The following is a 17,276-nucleotide window of genomic DNA, read 5'->3' on the forward strand; positions in this document are numbered from 1 at the left end:
CCATCTCTCCAGGGATGGAGCTTTTTCACTCTACAGCTGTGTTGCTGTGTTATCTTCACGTAGTCAAAGGACACAGAAGTTGACGACCTATCAGGAAGTTTAAAGGTAAATCTGGGTGTCATAAGGAACTCAAAAACTGGCATTTTTCTATAGTTATTGTTAGGCTGTCCCAATCTTATCTTCAGAGTTACACTAATTAGCAGCAACATTAAAACCATTTAAACCACAAAAAGGGACAGTGCCAACCCATCACATCTCTCCCCACTGGAATCCAAACCCACGACCAACAGGGCCCAGGGGATCAACTAACATCTCAGTACCAGACATTTAAGGACTTGATCAGTTTGCCCATGCCCTGATAGGTCAGACTAATTTTGGCATCACGACGAGGACCTACTTAATATTAGGCAGGTGGTGACAATGTTAAAGATGTTAAAGATCAGTGTTTATGCATCCTTCAAAAATGTATGGGAAGTTAGTTTGTTTGAAGTTATCTTTGTTAACAAGACCTTAAGAATTCCTTAGCATAACACTCCCATTGTCAAATATTCATGTTAGACAATACAGACAGATCAGTTCTGTATTTCTTCGTGTCAGTAGTGTGAAAATGACCCTGAGGAGAGCTTTCAAGGTAGTGTAAGAAATATTATTGTAATTATACCTTCAGTGAATATTCTGCACATTCATTCTCTTTGTTTTGTGTATGGACGTGTTCCCATGAATCTTGTAGTATGCTTTTGGATGAAGCTGTCACTTCTACTGCTCCTCTTTATCATTTTAATAGATGCACAGAAAATCAAATTCATCACTATCTGAGTGTAATTGTGTAAATTTTGGAAGCTTTGATAGGAGTTCTGTGGTAGCAGTGTGCCATTCTACACATAAAAATCCAGAAGCCTCTGAGGAGAGAAGCAAAGATTTGAATATTAATACTTGAGCATGTATTAACACATTTCCCTTGTTTTAATAGCTTAAGTAACTAATGTTCTGTATGTTTTAAGCTATCATATGACTGTTACCATTATTTCATATTGAGTACATTAAATAAAATTAATTATAGATGATTCTTTTAATATCCACCATATGTCTTGTTCTGTCTCTTGCTGCAAAAGTTGCCTCATGTTAACTGTATGTTTGCCATATGACTACACAAATACGAGTTTCATTTACATGCTTTCCATATACTGTTCACTTACTTTCTTATTTTGGCTAGTATGAGATTCTTAAAAGTAATACCCAATGATTTCTGAAAATTAAGACCTCCGCTCAGTTGCTGAGAAAAAAGATGAGTGCCACTTATATCAGAGTGTATATAACCTAAAGCTAGGTTAGCTAATAGTTGCATGATCCTAACTGCCACCCTGGATTCACACAACACTGTATACCAGCAATTGCAAAGGTCACACATTAAAATGAGCAAATTGAATCCTTTTCCATTACCTGTAGCCTACAACTACGACAACACAAAGGGAAGGCTACACTGCATCCTACAAGCCGTGCTGGACCAGTTTCTGATGACTACTTTCTAAGATAATTGAACTACTTTGTTGTTTCTCACTGGAACACGGTAGGAGTGGGAGCAAGCCGTTTGCTGTTGTGCAGTCAGGAAAAATGGATCAATCTCTTTTTACCATCAAGTTGTTGTAGTCCATTTGAGACGTTATGACTGGTAAATATGTGTTTCTATAAAGACAGAAAGTGAGCTGTGCCCACTCTTGTAGCCCTGAGTGCAGCATCCTCAGTGAACAATGAGCATGTGCAGTCAACCAGAGTTGTGTTTCATCAATGGCAATCAAAGTGGGACCTGATAAATAACTGTGACTGCAGTCATTTGACACTGGACTGAATGTAGATTAAACAATTTCGCATTACTCAAAAACCTGATGATTGCAGGAGTAAGCAATTTCGACTAGTGCAGAAAGGGCATTGGAAGCTAAGTGTCTTTTGTTAATTTTAGAGCTAGCTTCTCATTCAATTTACATTAAAAAAAAATTCCTTTAACAGCATTGGAAATTTAAAATTTAAATTAAAAAAAGACTAAATCTAGATTTGTTTTTATCCAGATTGTTAATATCATAAGCATCAGTTTATTTCTTTAAGTCTCAAATGTGTGAGGAAACTGACTTAACTGATCAAGAGTTGCTGCAAAATCTCTTTAACTTGAGTTTTACCCGCTTTATTGAAATGGTCTGACATTTACAAGACAGTCTAATTATTGTCACAGATTACTAGTATTTATCAGTTTACAGGTGTATGGTTCTGGCCTCACAACGGAGCCATGCAGCAGAGTACAAGTACTTAATGATATGCAGTACGCAGAATGATACACTGATCAGACTCATCATTCTCTCACAATACCAACAATATCACAACTGCACAATAGTGTCTCTCCACATCTCTCTCCCCTCAACTCCTTCAGCAGTCTTCAAGCACGGTCAAAAAAAAAAAAACATCTCTCACAGAAATCAAGCAAAACCCTGAGAGCTCAGCAGCTGATCACCCCGACACTCATTCCTCTGTCACCAGTTTTTTGGGCTGTCTCAGCCCTCGGGAGCACTCAAGCTGGAGCACAGACCCTGTCACTCAGCCACAACAGACCAAGAGGGTCGTGATTGGCAGGGTAGGAGATGTTGCAGATACATGTCTCTTTGATTCTGTGCCTGCAGACCAGTGTGTGAGATGCAAGTGGAATGCAAGTTGGAAGCCGTGAAATAAACAATTCTGAATTTCTCAAGAAGTGCAATTTTGAACACAAAATCTTCAAGAGCTGCTTCATGCAATTGTGATAAAATGTTGTGGAGTCATTGCAGATATGGCTCTGACATTCTTTGTACTATAGTCCAATATTCTGCTTTCACTGCCAAAAATGCCCACTCAGTTGTAAGAGGTATTTGTAGTTCAGTATTGTAAACAGACGGTACAGCTGACAAAGCTACATAACATATGCAATTTGCATAAGATAATTTACATAAGATTACTATTGCTCACAGAAGCTTACTACAAAAAATGCAACCTTCTAATTCATGGCTGCCCCCAGAAGGAATCAAACCTTGTTGTCTCATCATTCATCATGGCACCATCCACCTACTGAATTAAAACACTGTCACTGATTATATAAATCTAAGCCAGACCTCTGAACTTTAGTGTGATTCATTCTTTTAAAGTCTTTTGCTATCCGTCCCGCCTGCTTTGTGTCAGTTTAAACAGACAGGACAAAGATAATGAAAAAAGGTAAAGAGCAAAAGTCCAGAGATTGACTAAACAAAAGCAACAGGGATTAGATAGGCAAGGGGAGGGTTACTTATGGTCTTCCTGTTTCCACGGTTGTGTGTGGAATCCCTGTTGAATCCCTGCTGCGAGAGACACACATGGGATTGCTACCAAAGCGCTCTGATGACAGCAAAAATCTCCTGACAGGAAAACAAGTGGATATACGGTGGAGTGCACGCTCAGATGAGAGAGTATGCTGTCTAACCAAGAAAATAAGCAGTACACTGAGTGATGAAGTGGCATATGAATAGTTCACCAAAGTATGCTCTAAATTAAAAGATGTCAAGAAGCGAAGAAGACAGAATCTTTGTGTGAAAAGCAAATGCTGAATGAGAAGAGATTCTGGCAGGCTGGAAAGGAGCTTTGATCATATTATGTACTGCAGCTATTTCGTCACAGGTTTACCACCTCAAACTGCAATTCAAAAGTGACACACAAATCAATGGCTGCAGAAACTAGAGTAAAAAATATTATGTAATTGAGACTCCAAAATGCATTTTTACTAAACTTTGTCGTTTAAAAAAATCTGCCACCAACCAATCACAAACTGCACACAGTTCATTAATAAAACCAACTGCTCCACAACCAATAGAATAAAAAAGGAATAGTCTTACCAGGTCTCGTCATTTTTGAACTCAAGTTCTCCATAGGTGTCTTCAAAGTCCTCCCCTCCACCTTTGGCAAGTCCCTCCAAGGTGCGATAAGGCACAATGACTGTCCCCCTTGCTCCAGAAGTCCTCAAAACTTTGACCTCCATAATACCGATGCTCTCACTGACATGGACTGAGCTGCTCTCAAAAGTGAAAATGCCCGAATGATCGTCATCGAGAATTGTCACAGTGGCCACAGTGGGGAATCCTAGCATGGCCTTTGGGTATGGGAGACTGTTGGGAGACAGTACCTCATCTTCAGTTTCCAAGACACGTAAATTACTGAGACGCACAAAAAAGTGCTCATCCTCTTCAAAGATGTCATCATCTATGATACCAATGCTTATTTCCTTGATCATCTCTCCTGGTTTGAACACCACTGTACCCTCTGTGAACTCATAGTCTGCTCCAGCGTTAGCCGAGCCATCCTCCGTTTTATAATCCACGTAGATTGTCTTGTTGATGTCACCGCCCTTTCTAGTGATGGTCAGGATGGCAGCACCACAGTTCTCGAGGCACTGGTAGACAGCAGGCTCAAAAGCAATCCGAGACATGTATTCTTCTGGTTCTTCCACATGCACCTCCTGCACGCTGACACTTCTCTTCGCCTGTTCTGCAACATGTTTTTTCAGGATATTCCCAGCGCCTGTCATCATCCGTGTAGCTTGGATACGGTAGAAGGCACGGCTCTTTTGCTGGTGCGAGAGAGCATAGTAGTTTGCCATCTCGACCAGCTGATCCAACTCTTTCTCTGGGTGCTTCTGCTTCAGATCTTTTAAGATGCGAATCATGTCGCGACGGGATTCATCTACCTCTTTGCTCTCAATCAAACCTATCAGATTGCTGGCCACGCCTCCATCCATGAAGTGAGAGTTGACCATCTTGCCATCCATCTCAATTCCCTTTGAGTGTTCGGTCTCTGTCTCAATGATGACGCCTCTGTGTTTGTCAGTGCGATACTTCTTGTGCATGTACTTGTAGAAGAGTAGTCGTCTGTCTGCCACCCAGGCAAGAATTACGCAGATGGGGAAGAAGGCCAGAGTGACTAGGCCCTCCCACACCTGGACTACATTGGGAGAAAACACAGCCAGAATCATGTAGAGCCAGATGTAAGCAAAAATACTCCAACCTGCAGTGACAAAGAACACTCTGAGATGTTTGACCTTGCGTACTTCTCCTTGGGGGATGACAGACACACAAAGGCCAATAATGACAAACATATTAAAGGCCGCACTGCCTACGATCGTGGCAGGCCCAAGCTCACCAGATTTGAATTCATGTCCACAAACCTCAATGACAGAGAGCAGAATCTCAGGGGCAGATGAGCCCAAAGCCATGAGAGTGAGGTTGGAGACTGTTTCATTCCACACCCTGATCGTGGTGGTGGTTGTTTCACCATTGGGCCTTTTGATGACAATTTCCCTCTCCTGGGAGGTGATGACTTCAATGGCTGCCATAAAGCGGTCAGCAATGATGGACACGCCGAGAAACATGTAGATCAGGGCCACAAAATAGACAATGACCCGAGCAATCTTGTCTCCCATGGAGGGGTCCTCTGGATACCAGATGGGGAGGATGATCCCCTTTTGACACTTTGAGTTCCCTTTGCATGTGGCATTGCTAGGGCTGACCAGAGGACTCGGAGTGGTCCGAGCCTCAGAACAAAGGAAGGCTACAGCCACAGAGACCAGCCCCAACCAGAGGCAGGCTGACGACCCTGGTTTTACAGGCCTTGAGCCCTCCATGCACCCTCCTTCGTCTCAAGGGTCCTTACCACACTAAAGGTCCCTCTGAGATCCAGCACTGGGCTGTACTTTACTCCAATCACCACCTAAACATAGAGAGAAAAAATAGACAAATTTTAAATTTTAACCTCATAACAAAAATCATTGAGTTTAGCTTCATGTCAGAAAAAACAGCCAGACAAGGAAAACTGTAGTAAAGCATTATTGAGTAACAATCAATTCAATTATGAATCTAATGACATAATGAAAGGGATGTCCAATCTTGTGGTATTTCCACACTGTTTTAAATCCAAAGATTGAGGCATTGTATTAGTACAAGTGCGTAAGATCATGTGTTTGCACAGGGAGAAACACACACACACTGATGCATGTAAATCATTTTTCTTTTTTATCCAACCATCCTTCTGTAGGACTTCAGTGGGTATCTGCCTCCCTTTCACAAACAGCACTTTCATGGGACCTTTATGTTATATCTATGTAATGTGGGCGGGAAAATACTTTCCCAAGCCTCTGAGAAATTCATGAGAATTTTAGATCTGTAAACAAAAAAAGAATTATTGGTAAAATTTGGCTAAATCATAGCTAAAGTGCTAATTTTCCACCATAGTTTATTTTCAGTTTAGATTAAGATATGTGCACCCAGTAATGTGAATCTGAGCGTGACTGTCTGAAATCTCAGGGGTAATATACAGTCTGCAACCAAACCGCTCACTCAGCAGGTGTGCAGTGTTGCCAAACTAAGCAGTGTCCAAAATGTTGCATTGGCAAAAAAATTGCAGAAGGGAGGCAGAACACCACCGAGATGCAAACTGAAACAAAGGTACAGATTCCCAGTTCACAGCATTATATAGTGAGCCCTAAATGCACACTTAACACTTCTGCAAGAGACAGCAGCATTACAGTAACAATGCAGACATTATCCAAATTCATAAAAGCTCAAGTGTAGCTTCTTAAGCACCTCTTCAGCTCTTATGGGACTTTACTATTCTTTTGAAGCCAGCAGCTGAGGACAGCAGCAGAGGGAGCAGACTGAACAGCTGACCATCACATGATATAGCACAAGGGATTTACTGAATAGGCTCTCTCTGGTGCCAAATGATTTGGTGGTTCGGGAGGTTGACAGAGACCTTTCTCCAGCCTCCGCAACAGAACCTCCCAAAGGTTTGCTGGAAGTTTAGTTTGCGTTAAAATGGTCTCTTGAGAGATTCAGACCATGTAGGTCAATCATTGTGTTCTGAATTCAAAGGGGGATTACAGTTTTTTTATTAGTGTAACACTTGTTTTGCTTTGCTTTTGTTGAGCTAAATCTACTCTGAGTCTTTCTACATTTTTTTCCTGCAAGTGCATTTTTATGTTCTGATTCCTGGCTACCGCTGTGGGCCAGCAGCATAGTCATGTGTACTCTTAATAGATTCTCCGGACAAAAGTATCCATTAAACTGCTTGTTTTATACTATGCAATGCTGAATTTTTTGGGGGTTATCTCTCAATAGAATATCTGGAAAATGTGGACGAGCGAGTTTAAATATCTGAGCAAATTCTGTATAAAGGTGTGGATCAGGTAAACAGGAGGTGGCATATTTGAAGTTTTACCAATTACCAATTTAAATGACAGATACTGTCTGTAGAACCTGAGCGGTTCAAACACAGTCTGCAATAAACTAGTTTCTGCCAATGCCTTGTGTGCAGGCAGTGACAAAAGCAATTAATCTACTGTGGAATAAATTATCCCTAATAACTTGAATTTAATGGTTCGTAGGTACAAATAATTGCATCACTGGCATTATTACTGTGTCTTCTGCATGATCATCACCTTGATAACACTCAAATAGATAAGCCTTTGCAGAGGAGCTTTTTTTAAAATTAAATAAAATTCCTAAGAAAATATGTTTACTGTAGAGCAGTACACTGATCTGGGGGAGAGAAAATGGGATGACAGTAAATGGCAGCACAAGCTGCAGACAAGGAACTAGAATTTAACTGAATCAGCAGAGCCATTTCTGTGGCGCGCGGCCAGCTATGCAATCCCTGTGAGAATCAACAGCATAGAGTACAAACAAAGCAACGAGGAGATAATGGAGTGACTAAGTTGTAACTGAATAAAAGAAAAGTTGTGTTTGAAGAAACAAGGACTTTGCACTTTTATTTGGAATATTTCAAATTCTAACACAGCAAAACCAAATAAAAGTAAACTTTTAAGAATGAAAGATGAATGTATGTATGTTACTGCCATGCAACTATTAAAGTGGTAGAACTGACCATGGATATAAATAAGTCATTGAAAGCATCGTGAGGCTGAGGGAAGTGACTCCTCCTGTTTTATAAATAGATTCAGCACAGCTGACCTGCCAGCTTCCTCTCATCTTTTTTATTGTGTGGTGGCTGGTTGGACTGGATGTGCAGAAACTGCATTGAGGCATACAGGATTTAAAGCCCAGGGACAGCAACGATTAAAATCACTGGTTATTTAACTGTCAGGTGACATTTTAGAGAAGAAGCAACATCAATCTGAAATGTAAGATCAAAGTAAACTCTTTTTTTTCCCGCATAGCAAAAATTACTGTATGTTTGTCCACACTATGATTTTGGTAATCCCAGAAAGAAGTATGTCAGATCTTTGTTGCTAAATACATAACTATATTAGTTTATTTCTCTTTCATGATGTGCTTAACAGATATAGTGCAGTTAGGTTTTAGCATTTGTGCTCAAATGTGCTGCCTGCTGCTGTTTGTGAGAGCAGTGAGAATGAACGGAAACAGTTCAAAGAAGAGCTAGGTGTTATCGTATGCTGTTGGTTTAAAACTATATATGACACCTTTCTCAGGTGTTGCTGAAAAAACAGTGTTGATCATAGCTCCTTTCACTGAGCTATAACTCTGAAATGACTTCTCCCAGACCCAAGCACACTGGCCTTAAGATCATGCAGGCCAAAATAAACAATAATATGCGCCCTCAAGTGGTCATAACAGCATCTGCATGTGAACTGAAAAATGGCATCCTTGAAGCTACCAACCTAGTAGTTTTGCTTTCTAAGTCTAACCAAGTTGTATTATTGCATAAAAGCATTTTAGTAAAGTGCTGCCATGTTATCTAACTAAACAGTTGTCATATGTCTTGAACGTGTATTTCAGCTGGTTGTTAGAATAAAAGCATTCTGGGTAACAGACCATCTAACCTCCCTTCTACCTCTGAAAGAGGATTTTATCGCTTATTAAAGGAAAGATTTCAGTATTATGCTTATATGAGTCTTATTTCTGTTCTGCTGCTTGTAAGGGTGGTACTTTACTGCACGCTCTTATGGGGCATATTGAAGAGTATGAACAAACGACCGTGGCTGTGTCAACTGGAGGACTTGTCAGTAACTCCCAATGCTTTTAACACACCGCTGCAATTTCTTGCAGCTATAATATAGATGCCGGGAGACTCAAAATCTAATGTGTGTCGTGGAGAACAGAAAGAGTGATGAAAAGCAGTAAAATGTGTTCAGTTTGCCTGGATAAACAGAGGTGAACAAAAGCTGCACACAAGCCAAATACCCAAGAATCCAGAAGCAAACTACCAGAGTGGCAGAGAGGGTTTTAAGATGTCAGGCCATACAACACAGAAGCAGTCAGTTTCTTTGTAACTACATCCTGTCTTATCCCATTAGACTTCTAAATTTAATTTTTATTTTTTTTACAGTTGTGCTTCAAAATGAAATATTAAATCATACCCATTACTTACACTATTCTGCTACCCATTTTACAGATAAACATATTCCTGGTATGTGTATAAATACATTTAAAAAAATGTCACTACTGGAGTTTAAATTGACCAATGGAGAAAGTAATTCTAGAGATGCAAATAATCTTGGGTAGCAATATAAAGTTTATCACAGTAATTACGTTAAGCACTGAGGCCCTTCAGGTGTATGACCTCACAAGGATTTTATATTTGAAAATTGATTTCCTATCTCCACTCAAATTGCATTCAGGCGCTGCGAGACAGAGGAGAGTAAACCATCCTGTTTCTCGACATGCATCACCATTACAACCATGACCCCTAAATTAGGAGCTACACGAAACAATCTGCATACTAACTGCTGCTTTAAGGGATGGAACTTGTGTTGTGAATGCAAAGGAGCTTGAGCAAGACTGTTCAGCAACAACCAAGAAGTGTGCAAATGAGCAGAAAAGACAAAGTTGGTCCACTTTAACGCAAGAGCCACACTGTGAGTGACATCTCTAAATTAGGGGTGACAATCAGCGATGAAGTTTTCAAATTAAATTCCAACGCTATTCAAACGGTTGGCTGAGGGTGAGAACACTTTAACTCCATTCATACAAACATTTTTTCCTTTGGAAATTGGAAGTGATGTGTAATTTATAGGATATTGCAAAAGTCTTCGATCTAATTTCCCTGGAATCCAGATTTAGTGGAAAAAAGATTATGCTCACTTGAGGTGGTGATATACTGTATGTCTAGTCTCTAAAAGTACAAGTTTAGAAATCAGACTACAGAGTCTCTATTTCAGGCAAGTTAGACAATATTGACTAATTAGAAGTGACTAAAATCTAAATAATTATTGTCAAATAAAGACAATTATACCAATTTATATAAAAAATTATCAATAATATCACCAAATTTGGTGATTTCATTGATATCACATTTAAAGTTGAACAATACTCATTCTTACACTTGGAATGTTTAGAGAGAAATTAGTGTTTCATCTCTGAACCCTAAAGTACAGTTCTCAGAAAAGTACTATGTAAGGCACAGAAATTGTCCTTCAGGTTGTGGATCTTTGTCACGTTTTAAAGGTACAAGGTCATCACTGAAAACTAAGCATTCATAACCTTAATAACGTTAAGGTATAAGCAAACAGAGACTTTCAACTCTTGTGTGACAGATGTGGGTTTTACAGTGGTGTGGTGGTGTTTAGCACTGTTGCCTCACAGCAAGGAGGTTCCTGGTTTGAATCTTGGCTGAGGTCCTTCTGTGTGCACACTACATGTTGCACCTATGCCTGTGTGGGCTTTCTCCGGGTTCTCTGGCTTCCTTTCATAGTCAGAAACTTGCACATTAGGCTAACGGCTGACTATACAAACATGACGGTACATTTTTGTCACAAGAGTGCAAAATTGTTCTTTTAAAGGTTTCAAAGAACAGTGCTTGTACCACATAACGGTACAGCTGAAGCTCTTATGGATATGGAATACTCATTCAATTTGACTTCTTTGTGAGTTATGATGTCTCATGTACAGAATCATTTGAATAACTTTTTATTCTTGCTCCAGGTTGTATTCTGATCTATATCCAATGTTTTTTTAACGGCTGGTTGACCAAAACACAATATCAATATCATCGTCTGGGAAATGGTTTTTGCATTCTTTATTATTTCATGCTGCAAAAAATAAATAAATAAATAAAATCAATTGATGGATGAAATCATCTACAAACAGCCAAGATATGCTCCAATCGCTGTCTAACTTCAAGTTAGACACGAATTTACTGCAACGTTTACATTATGGAGTTGGCATTTCTTTCTCTCTTTTTTCTGCTTTGTGCATCTTTAAGTAATCACTGTGCACAACCTGCTAGGCTATATGTCCTGACCGATGCAGACAGCATTATGGCTGAGGCAGTTGCTGAGAGGAGAGAGCGGCTGCTCTGCCCTCAGATCTCTTTCCCTGTCCCTATATCTGGGAGGGGGGTCTTGTTTAAGAAGGCTATTTGACACCCGCGTAAACACGGACTCAGCATAAACACAGCGAACCTCAGCTGTTGCTGATTAATCATCATGAGGCCGTTTCGCTCCTCCATGCCAATGTCGGTACTACCTGAAGGGGGAATCCCTGCTGGAGCACCCATAGGCCCGCACTATAACTTATAGGCTATGGGAGGCGTGACGACCTGCGAGCGTGAACTACAAACACTGACAGGCCATGCAGGAGAATCTCCAGATACAAGGAAAAATAAAGCACGAGCTTCACGGGTGAAAACGTGGAAATCCAGGTGTTCAGCCAATCAGCAACAGGACGAGCTCGGCAGTCTGTAACAACCGGGATCCGTCAATTGTCTTGACAGACGCCAATTACTATAAAGTCACACCCATTTAGACGGTATCACGAATCCATTTCAGCCCGATGAAATGGATCGTATCAGCACGATGATGAGGAGCTATGGTGAGCAGACAGGCGGGTTCAAGGAGTCTGTGCAGGATGAAGCGCTCCAGAGTGACGAACCCCATCCAGCCCATATCACTTATCGATATTTGCATCTCAAAATGCGTCTCATGTGATTCCTGCCCTGTCACATATGTTAATACAAAAACATGTCTGTCCTTGATCCCTCAGTTTTCATGGCGGAACATTCATTAGAACCTACCTGGATTTGTATGTCGAGGAGTTTATGTGGAGAGGCTGTGAAATAGCTCCTGTCCGCCCCCTTTCTAGTTGTTTTGCTGTGCAGAGCAGCTTGCCAACAGTCTCACAATATGATCGTTTAATTTGAACGTGCCCCTCGGAACAAAAGCCTCCAGGAAAGCCGCTGTGTCGTCCTCATCTACGGAGGAGCAGGTCCCTAGCCTGCTCAAAACTGGCGACTATGGATCAAACCGGCCAGAGGGGTGATCGCCTTTCGTCCTCTCCTGCCTTTGGCGCCCTCCTCCCCAGATCCTCCCTGTCTGACGGATGGACCGAATGGCAAAGCTGTCAGCAACGAGGGAGGAGGAGGGGTGGGTATTTTAAGATTGCACCCTTGGTGAAGATGAATCTTCTTGAGCCCGTCCGCGCGGCTCTCCCTTCGCCTGCAAGCCGTGAATCAGCTCTCTCCTCCTCCTCCTCCTACTCCTCTCGCCGCCGCGGTAACGTAGGAGATCTCTGCGGGTACTGCTGCCTTCCGCACAGAAATGACACCCCGCAATCAACTGCCTATCAAACGCCGCTTTTCCTCAGATGTGCGCTCAGTTGTTGATTATTATCGATTGGAAGTTGCCAGGGCTGTCTGCTGGACATTGCGTAGCATCTGACTGAAGGCGTTTTTAGCCGCGCGCTGCGTGCGAGTCAGTCTCGTTGGCTTCTTGGGATGAGTTTCATCTATGGATCGTCATCCTCGTGTAACTGTTAATCACATAGGTTAATACTAGTCCCACTCTCACGCGTTAGAGGTGTGAAATGGTTGCGCCCTTCAGCCCTCCGCCTCCCCATTTCAAACCAAGCTACTGATGTCGTACTGGATCACCACGTCACCATCAGCTGAGAGCAGCCTGCAAAGGAAATTACGAATATTCACCAGAACGGATCTGAAGCCCACCGATGCTCAGACTGACTGTTAGGAGGGCTACAATGAGGAAAAAGATTCGAATGAAGTTTTCATTTGCAGTTTTACCTCATAAGTTTACTCCACTGACCAGATGTTGTTAAAACGGAAAGACTAAAATAGGCAACAGAGGGACGAGTGATTCACTTTAAATTTTTTCTGGGTAACATGCCACAAACACCAGACACTGAAAGGGCCTCATGTAAACATGCAGGTGGGGTTTATAAATGCAAAGGTGGATATAAGAAAGGACCCAAACTTCACTAGCATCTTATGAGCACTTATAGACTATTTAAGTCTAACTGAGTTTCATTTGAATTAACTTTAAGTGTGCAACACATCAAAACACGTGTTTTCATTCTTTGTGCAAGACCAGACTTCTGCTCTGACTTAAAGATTGATGGTAAATTCAATATGTGATGTCTCATAATATGTGATGTGACGTCAAAACACTGCTTTTACAACGAGTTGCTGCATAGAATAAGGACATTTTATTGTAAAAGAGACATACAAAATTAACCACATTTTCTGCACTTCAGAGTAGAGCCCTGCGTGGCACTGTTTTCTTCATCCCGCTCCCGCTAAATTTCTGATCATTACCGCCCGCACCCGCAACGTGTGTGTTACACTCCCGCCCGCTCCCCCAATGTGTATGTCCACTCCCGCAAAACTTTGAGAATTTATGCCCACACAATAATAGAAAAGCATTGATTTTGTGTCTTCTCCCGTCCCGCAGAAGAAAATAGTAATTTTATAGGCTATTATTAAAGTGATTCATGGACAACTGAGAAACTTCTCCAAATGTCAGACTTGCCTTGCTTTGTCATTGTGCTGTAAAGACCTTCTTTGAGCTTCCTTTCCACATAATTTATTGACATCCTGTCGCTAGGATACATACCGGGTTTCCAGGTTAGAAATGTAGTATTATTGTAGCAGAGACATAAAATGATCGTATTTTGAGGGAAATGATCGTATACCCGTCATAACCAAAATAACAAATCTAATGATGCGCTATAGTCAGTCTTGTGTCGAATAGCGTCTAACAGGCACTCGGCTTTGCATCAGCAGTTGCGTTAGGCTAAATGTCCCCGTAAACAATGACGAATGGGAACTAATGAGCCAAATCATGAGGCCTGAAGGCCACATACTGTTAGGAACTTCAAAGGCAAACGCATGCACGTCACTCGTAGCTCACATAGAAAAGCACGATTGACTTGAAACTTGTCACATGGCACTGGAAATGCCTTCAGGGTTCACAAAAAAATCCGACAGACAGTTGCGACAGGCTGATTACAACCGATTACAACCACACATTTACAGAATGTAAGGCTTTTTTTGGGATTATTGATATACATCGTACACAGGGCAAAATTATCACACAAATACGATAATTATCGTACACGTGACATGGCAACACTGCATCCAGATCCCGCCGTGGTTTTTTTAGCCGCCAGATTTCAACAAAATCTATCTATCTATCTATCTATCTATCTATCTATCTATCTATCTATCTATCTATCTATCTATCTATCTATCTATCTATCTATCTATCTATCTATCTATCTATCTATCTATCTATCTATCTATCTATCTATCTATCTATCTATCTATATCTAAATCGTAAAATGTATCAATTTTAACATTTAGGTTTTATTTATTTTATTTTGAAATGACATCACATCCAAACTTTTTTTGAGAGGTTGTATTTTGATTAAGCATATCCCCAATTGTATCGACCAACCAAATAATATATATTTTTTCCACTTAAGGATCCAGTTTTTTGAGCTTAAATGGACCAAAAGTCCTTGATGCAGTTTAATCAAATTCTCCCTTCCCCATGAGACAGACAAAGCCCTAGAGACCAAGCAAAGTAGGAGAATGTTGACACTGCCACCACCTCTAATTACCATCTCACACAGGCCTGATGCACTGAAAGAAAATCCTTACAGTCACAAAGCAAAACAAACTGTATGTAAAATGAATGCCAATGTTTAAAAGTATGTCAACACAATTATCTATTAATCAATAATGAATAATTGGTAATCCATGCAGAAACAATAAGAAGAGACTCTTACTGTAGCATGCAGTCCCTTTATTTAAAAATGGTGCCTGTATGCTAAGCAGGAAAAATCAATTGGATCCGAATTGAATTCCAAAATCTGGCACTGTGACACAAAATCTAATTAGTTTGTTCAGATTTCCATGATTGTTCTTTTTAAATATTAAAATCAGAAGGAATAATTTCTCAGTAGGTAGGCTAGGTGGGTGGGGGCTTATGAAAGACTAGTTCAGTCTCGTAACCCATCCTCCACTCCTCTCCATGTAATGCTGTAATCTATATGGAGAATATGGTTTGATTTTTAATGAAGTTTTCTTATCTGCAGAAAAATGTGCAGAGGCTCCATCAGGCAGATTGGAGTGCAGGCTGAAAAAGTGTACCTGCAGCCAGTATGAACTGTATGACTAGAATTCAGAATCTACTTTAGCTTCTCTCATTAGTCTTTCATGAGCTCTGTGATGATTTATGGATTTTACTTGTAATCACACACCAGGCCTGCTTGTGCTTCCCACTGAGAGGAGCGCTTATAAGTGGTGGGTGGCTTGATGACTGTAGCCCTGAAACTGACCAGTCGCATTGATTGTCAGAGTAATGCAACGTCCCCCTTTCTCCTTCTTGCTGTTTGCCACAAGAAGCTTGACATGGATGGGTTTCATCAAAACATCTGGCATGCAACAGCAGCTGCAGAGAATTTGGAGCAAGGAACGACTAATCTGCAGTTGCAATTTGCATTTTCTCTCCATGCTGCACTCTGCACTCGCTGATCATTTGTAGGCTTGAGTTTAATCAACTTCAGTAAAAGAAAAAAAAACATTTTAAAAAAACAACACTCAGACAATGGCACTGAGAGCCCAGCTAGGGAGATGGACAGGAAGGAGAGTCATCAGCAAAGTTAACACTGACATCACCTATGGGCGACGTCCACTTACAGCACTCAGTAATGAATGGTGAAGTTGTGAAATAAGCAAGGTAACAAGTCACCTCACATCAGTATCTGGAGTCCTCAAGCCTGGAGGCCTGATTTGCTGTCACAAGCGTGTGTTTGGACTGTGGTGTGAAGGTAGGGGTCACACACAGAGGAAAGCACCAAAGAAATGAGAATAAAAGAAATATGGAGTGTAGGGACACACTGAAAAAGTATGGCATAATTGAAGGGTCACTTCATCCAAATTACAAAAGACACATTGTCTTAGTTGCCTCCAGTTCCCAGTCCCAGCCAGAAAGTTACCCCCCTAAAAAATGTTTGTTCTTTGATAACTTCAACTAAGGTTTACCACATTAAAGAGCCAATATTATGCTAATTTAATGGATGGAATGAATTGATGAAAATAATGTCAATCATTAAGCTATGGGACAACCCAGTGGCGGATATTTCAGCCTTCCCTAAGTGGTATGAATAGAACTGTCAAGGGTTCGTATACAGGTAGGATCTAACAAAGACAAAGGGAGACAGATTAGTAAAATGGTATGTGATTTACAAAGAAACTGTGATTCATAAATCGGTGGTGTGAACAAGAGGAAGAACGTTTCCATGAGGTTGGCTAGGGTCTCTGGGACAGGAGATCTAGGTTAATAAAGAGTTCTGGGATACTGGTAGAGAATGTGAGTTCCAAAAAGATTTGTAATGGCCGGTAAGTTGATGGTTTGAGTCTCAGGTTGAGTCTTGTGATGGTAATGGTGACAGTGGTAGCAGTGGCGGTGCAGAGTGGCTTTCCTTCAGAGTCTCTTGTTGTCACCTTTAAAGCCTTCTTATGCCAGTTTTATTCATTCCACACTTTTTGCCTCATTTTCTCCAACCCACCTTCCCCTTTCCTTCATCCAATCCCCCTCCTACCTTATCCATACCTCTACTCATCTCTTTTTATATCCATTCATCATCTCTCACTTTCTTCTACTCTCCTCTTCTTCAGATACGATCTGGAGGTTTTACAGTCAGCTCAGGTTATGTATCTCCTGGGATGGAACATCTTATTGAGTAACCTTAACCAATCCATCAATTGTAAGATATCCCAATCAGAGGAATCTCCAATACTTATTCACGTTATATAATTTGACTCATTAAATGAGAAACTCTGGGATGGACTGGTGACCTCACCAGGATGTACCCCTCCTCTTGGCCTATGGCAGCTGGGATAGGTGCCAGATAAAGTGGGTATGAAAAATTAATGAATGAAACAAGTAAACTCGCACTGTTGTGGTTTTGGAATCTACTTGTATAATTTAGATAAATTTGTCTAAATCTAAATCACTTCTG

General features: G+C 40.9%; 1 protein-coding gene across 1 annotated transcript in view; it reads right to left on the bottom strand.

The window, feature by feature from the left end:
• Positions 1–12,786, bottom strand: part of slc8a3 (solute carrier family 8 member 3) — a 123,892-nt gene extending 111,106 nt beyond the window's left edge. The window contains exons 1-2 of the mRNA XM_072366042.1: positions 12,031–12,786; positions 3,885–5,751 (exon numbers count right to left, since the gene is read on the bottom strand). Coding sequence (XP_072222143.1) covers positions 3,885–5,665 — 1,781 coding nt within the window. The 5' untranslated portion in view covers positions 5,666–5,751; positions 12,031–12,786. The remainder of the gene's footprint in view (positions 1–3,884; positions 5,752–12,030) is intronic.
• Positions 12,787–17,276: the final 4,490 nt, after the last annotated feature.

This window comes from Leuresthes tenuis, unplaced genomic scaffold (genome assembly GCF_036924035.1).
Source record: "Leuresthes tenuis unplaced genomic scaffold, fLeuTen1.0.hap1 SCAF_15, whole genome shotgun sequence".
In the NCBI taxonomy this organism is placed as follows: Eukaryota; Metazoa; Chordata; class Actinopteri; order Atheriniformes; family Atherinopsidae; genus Leuresthes; species Leuresthes tenuis.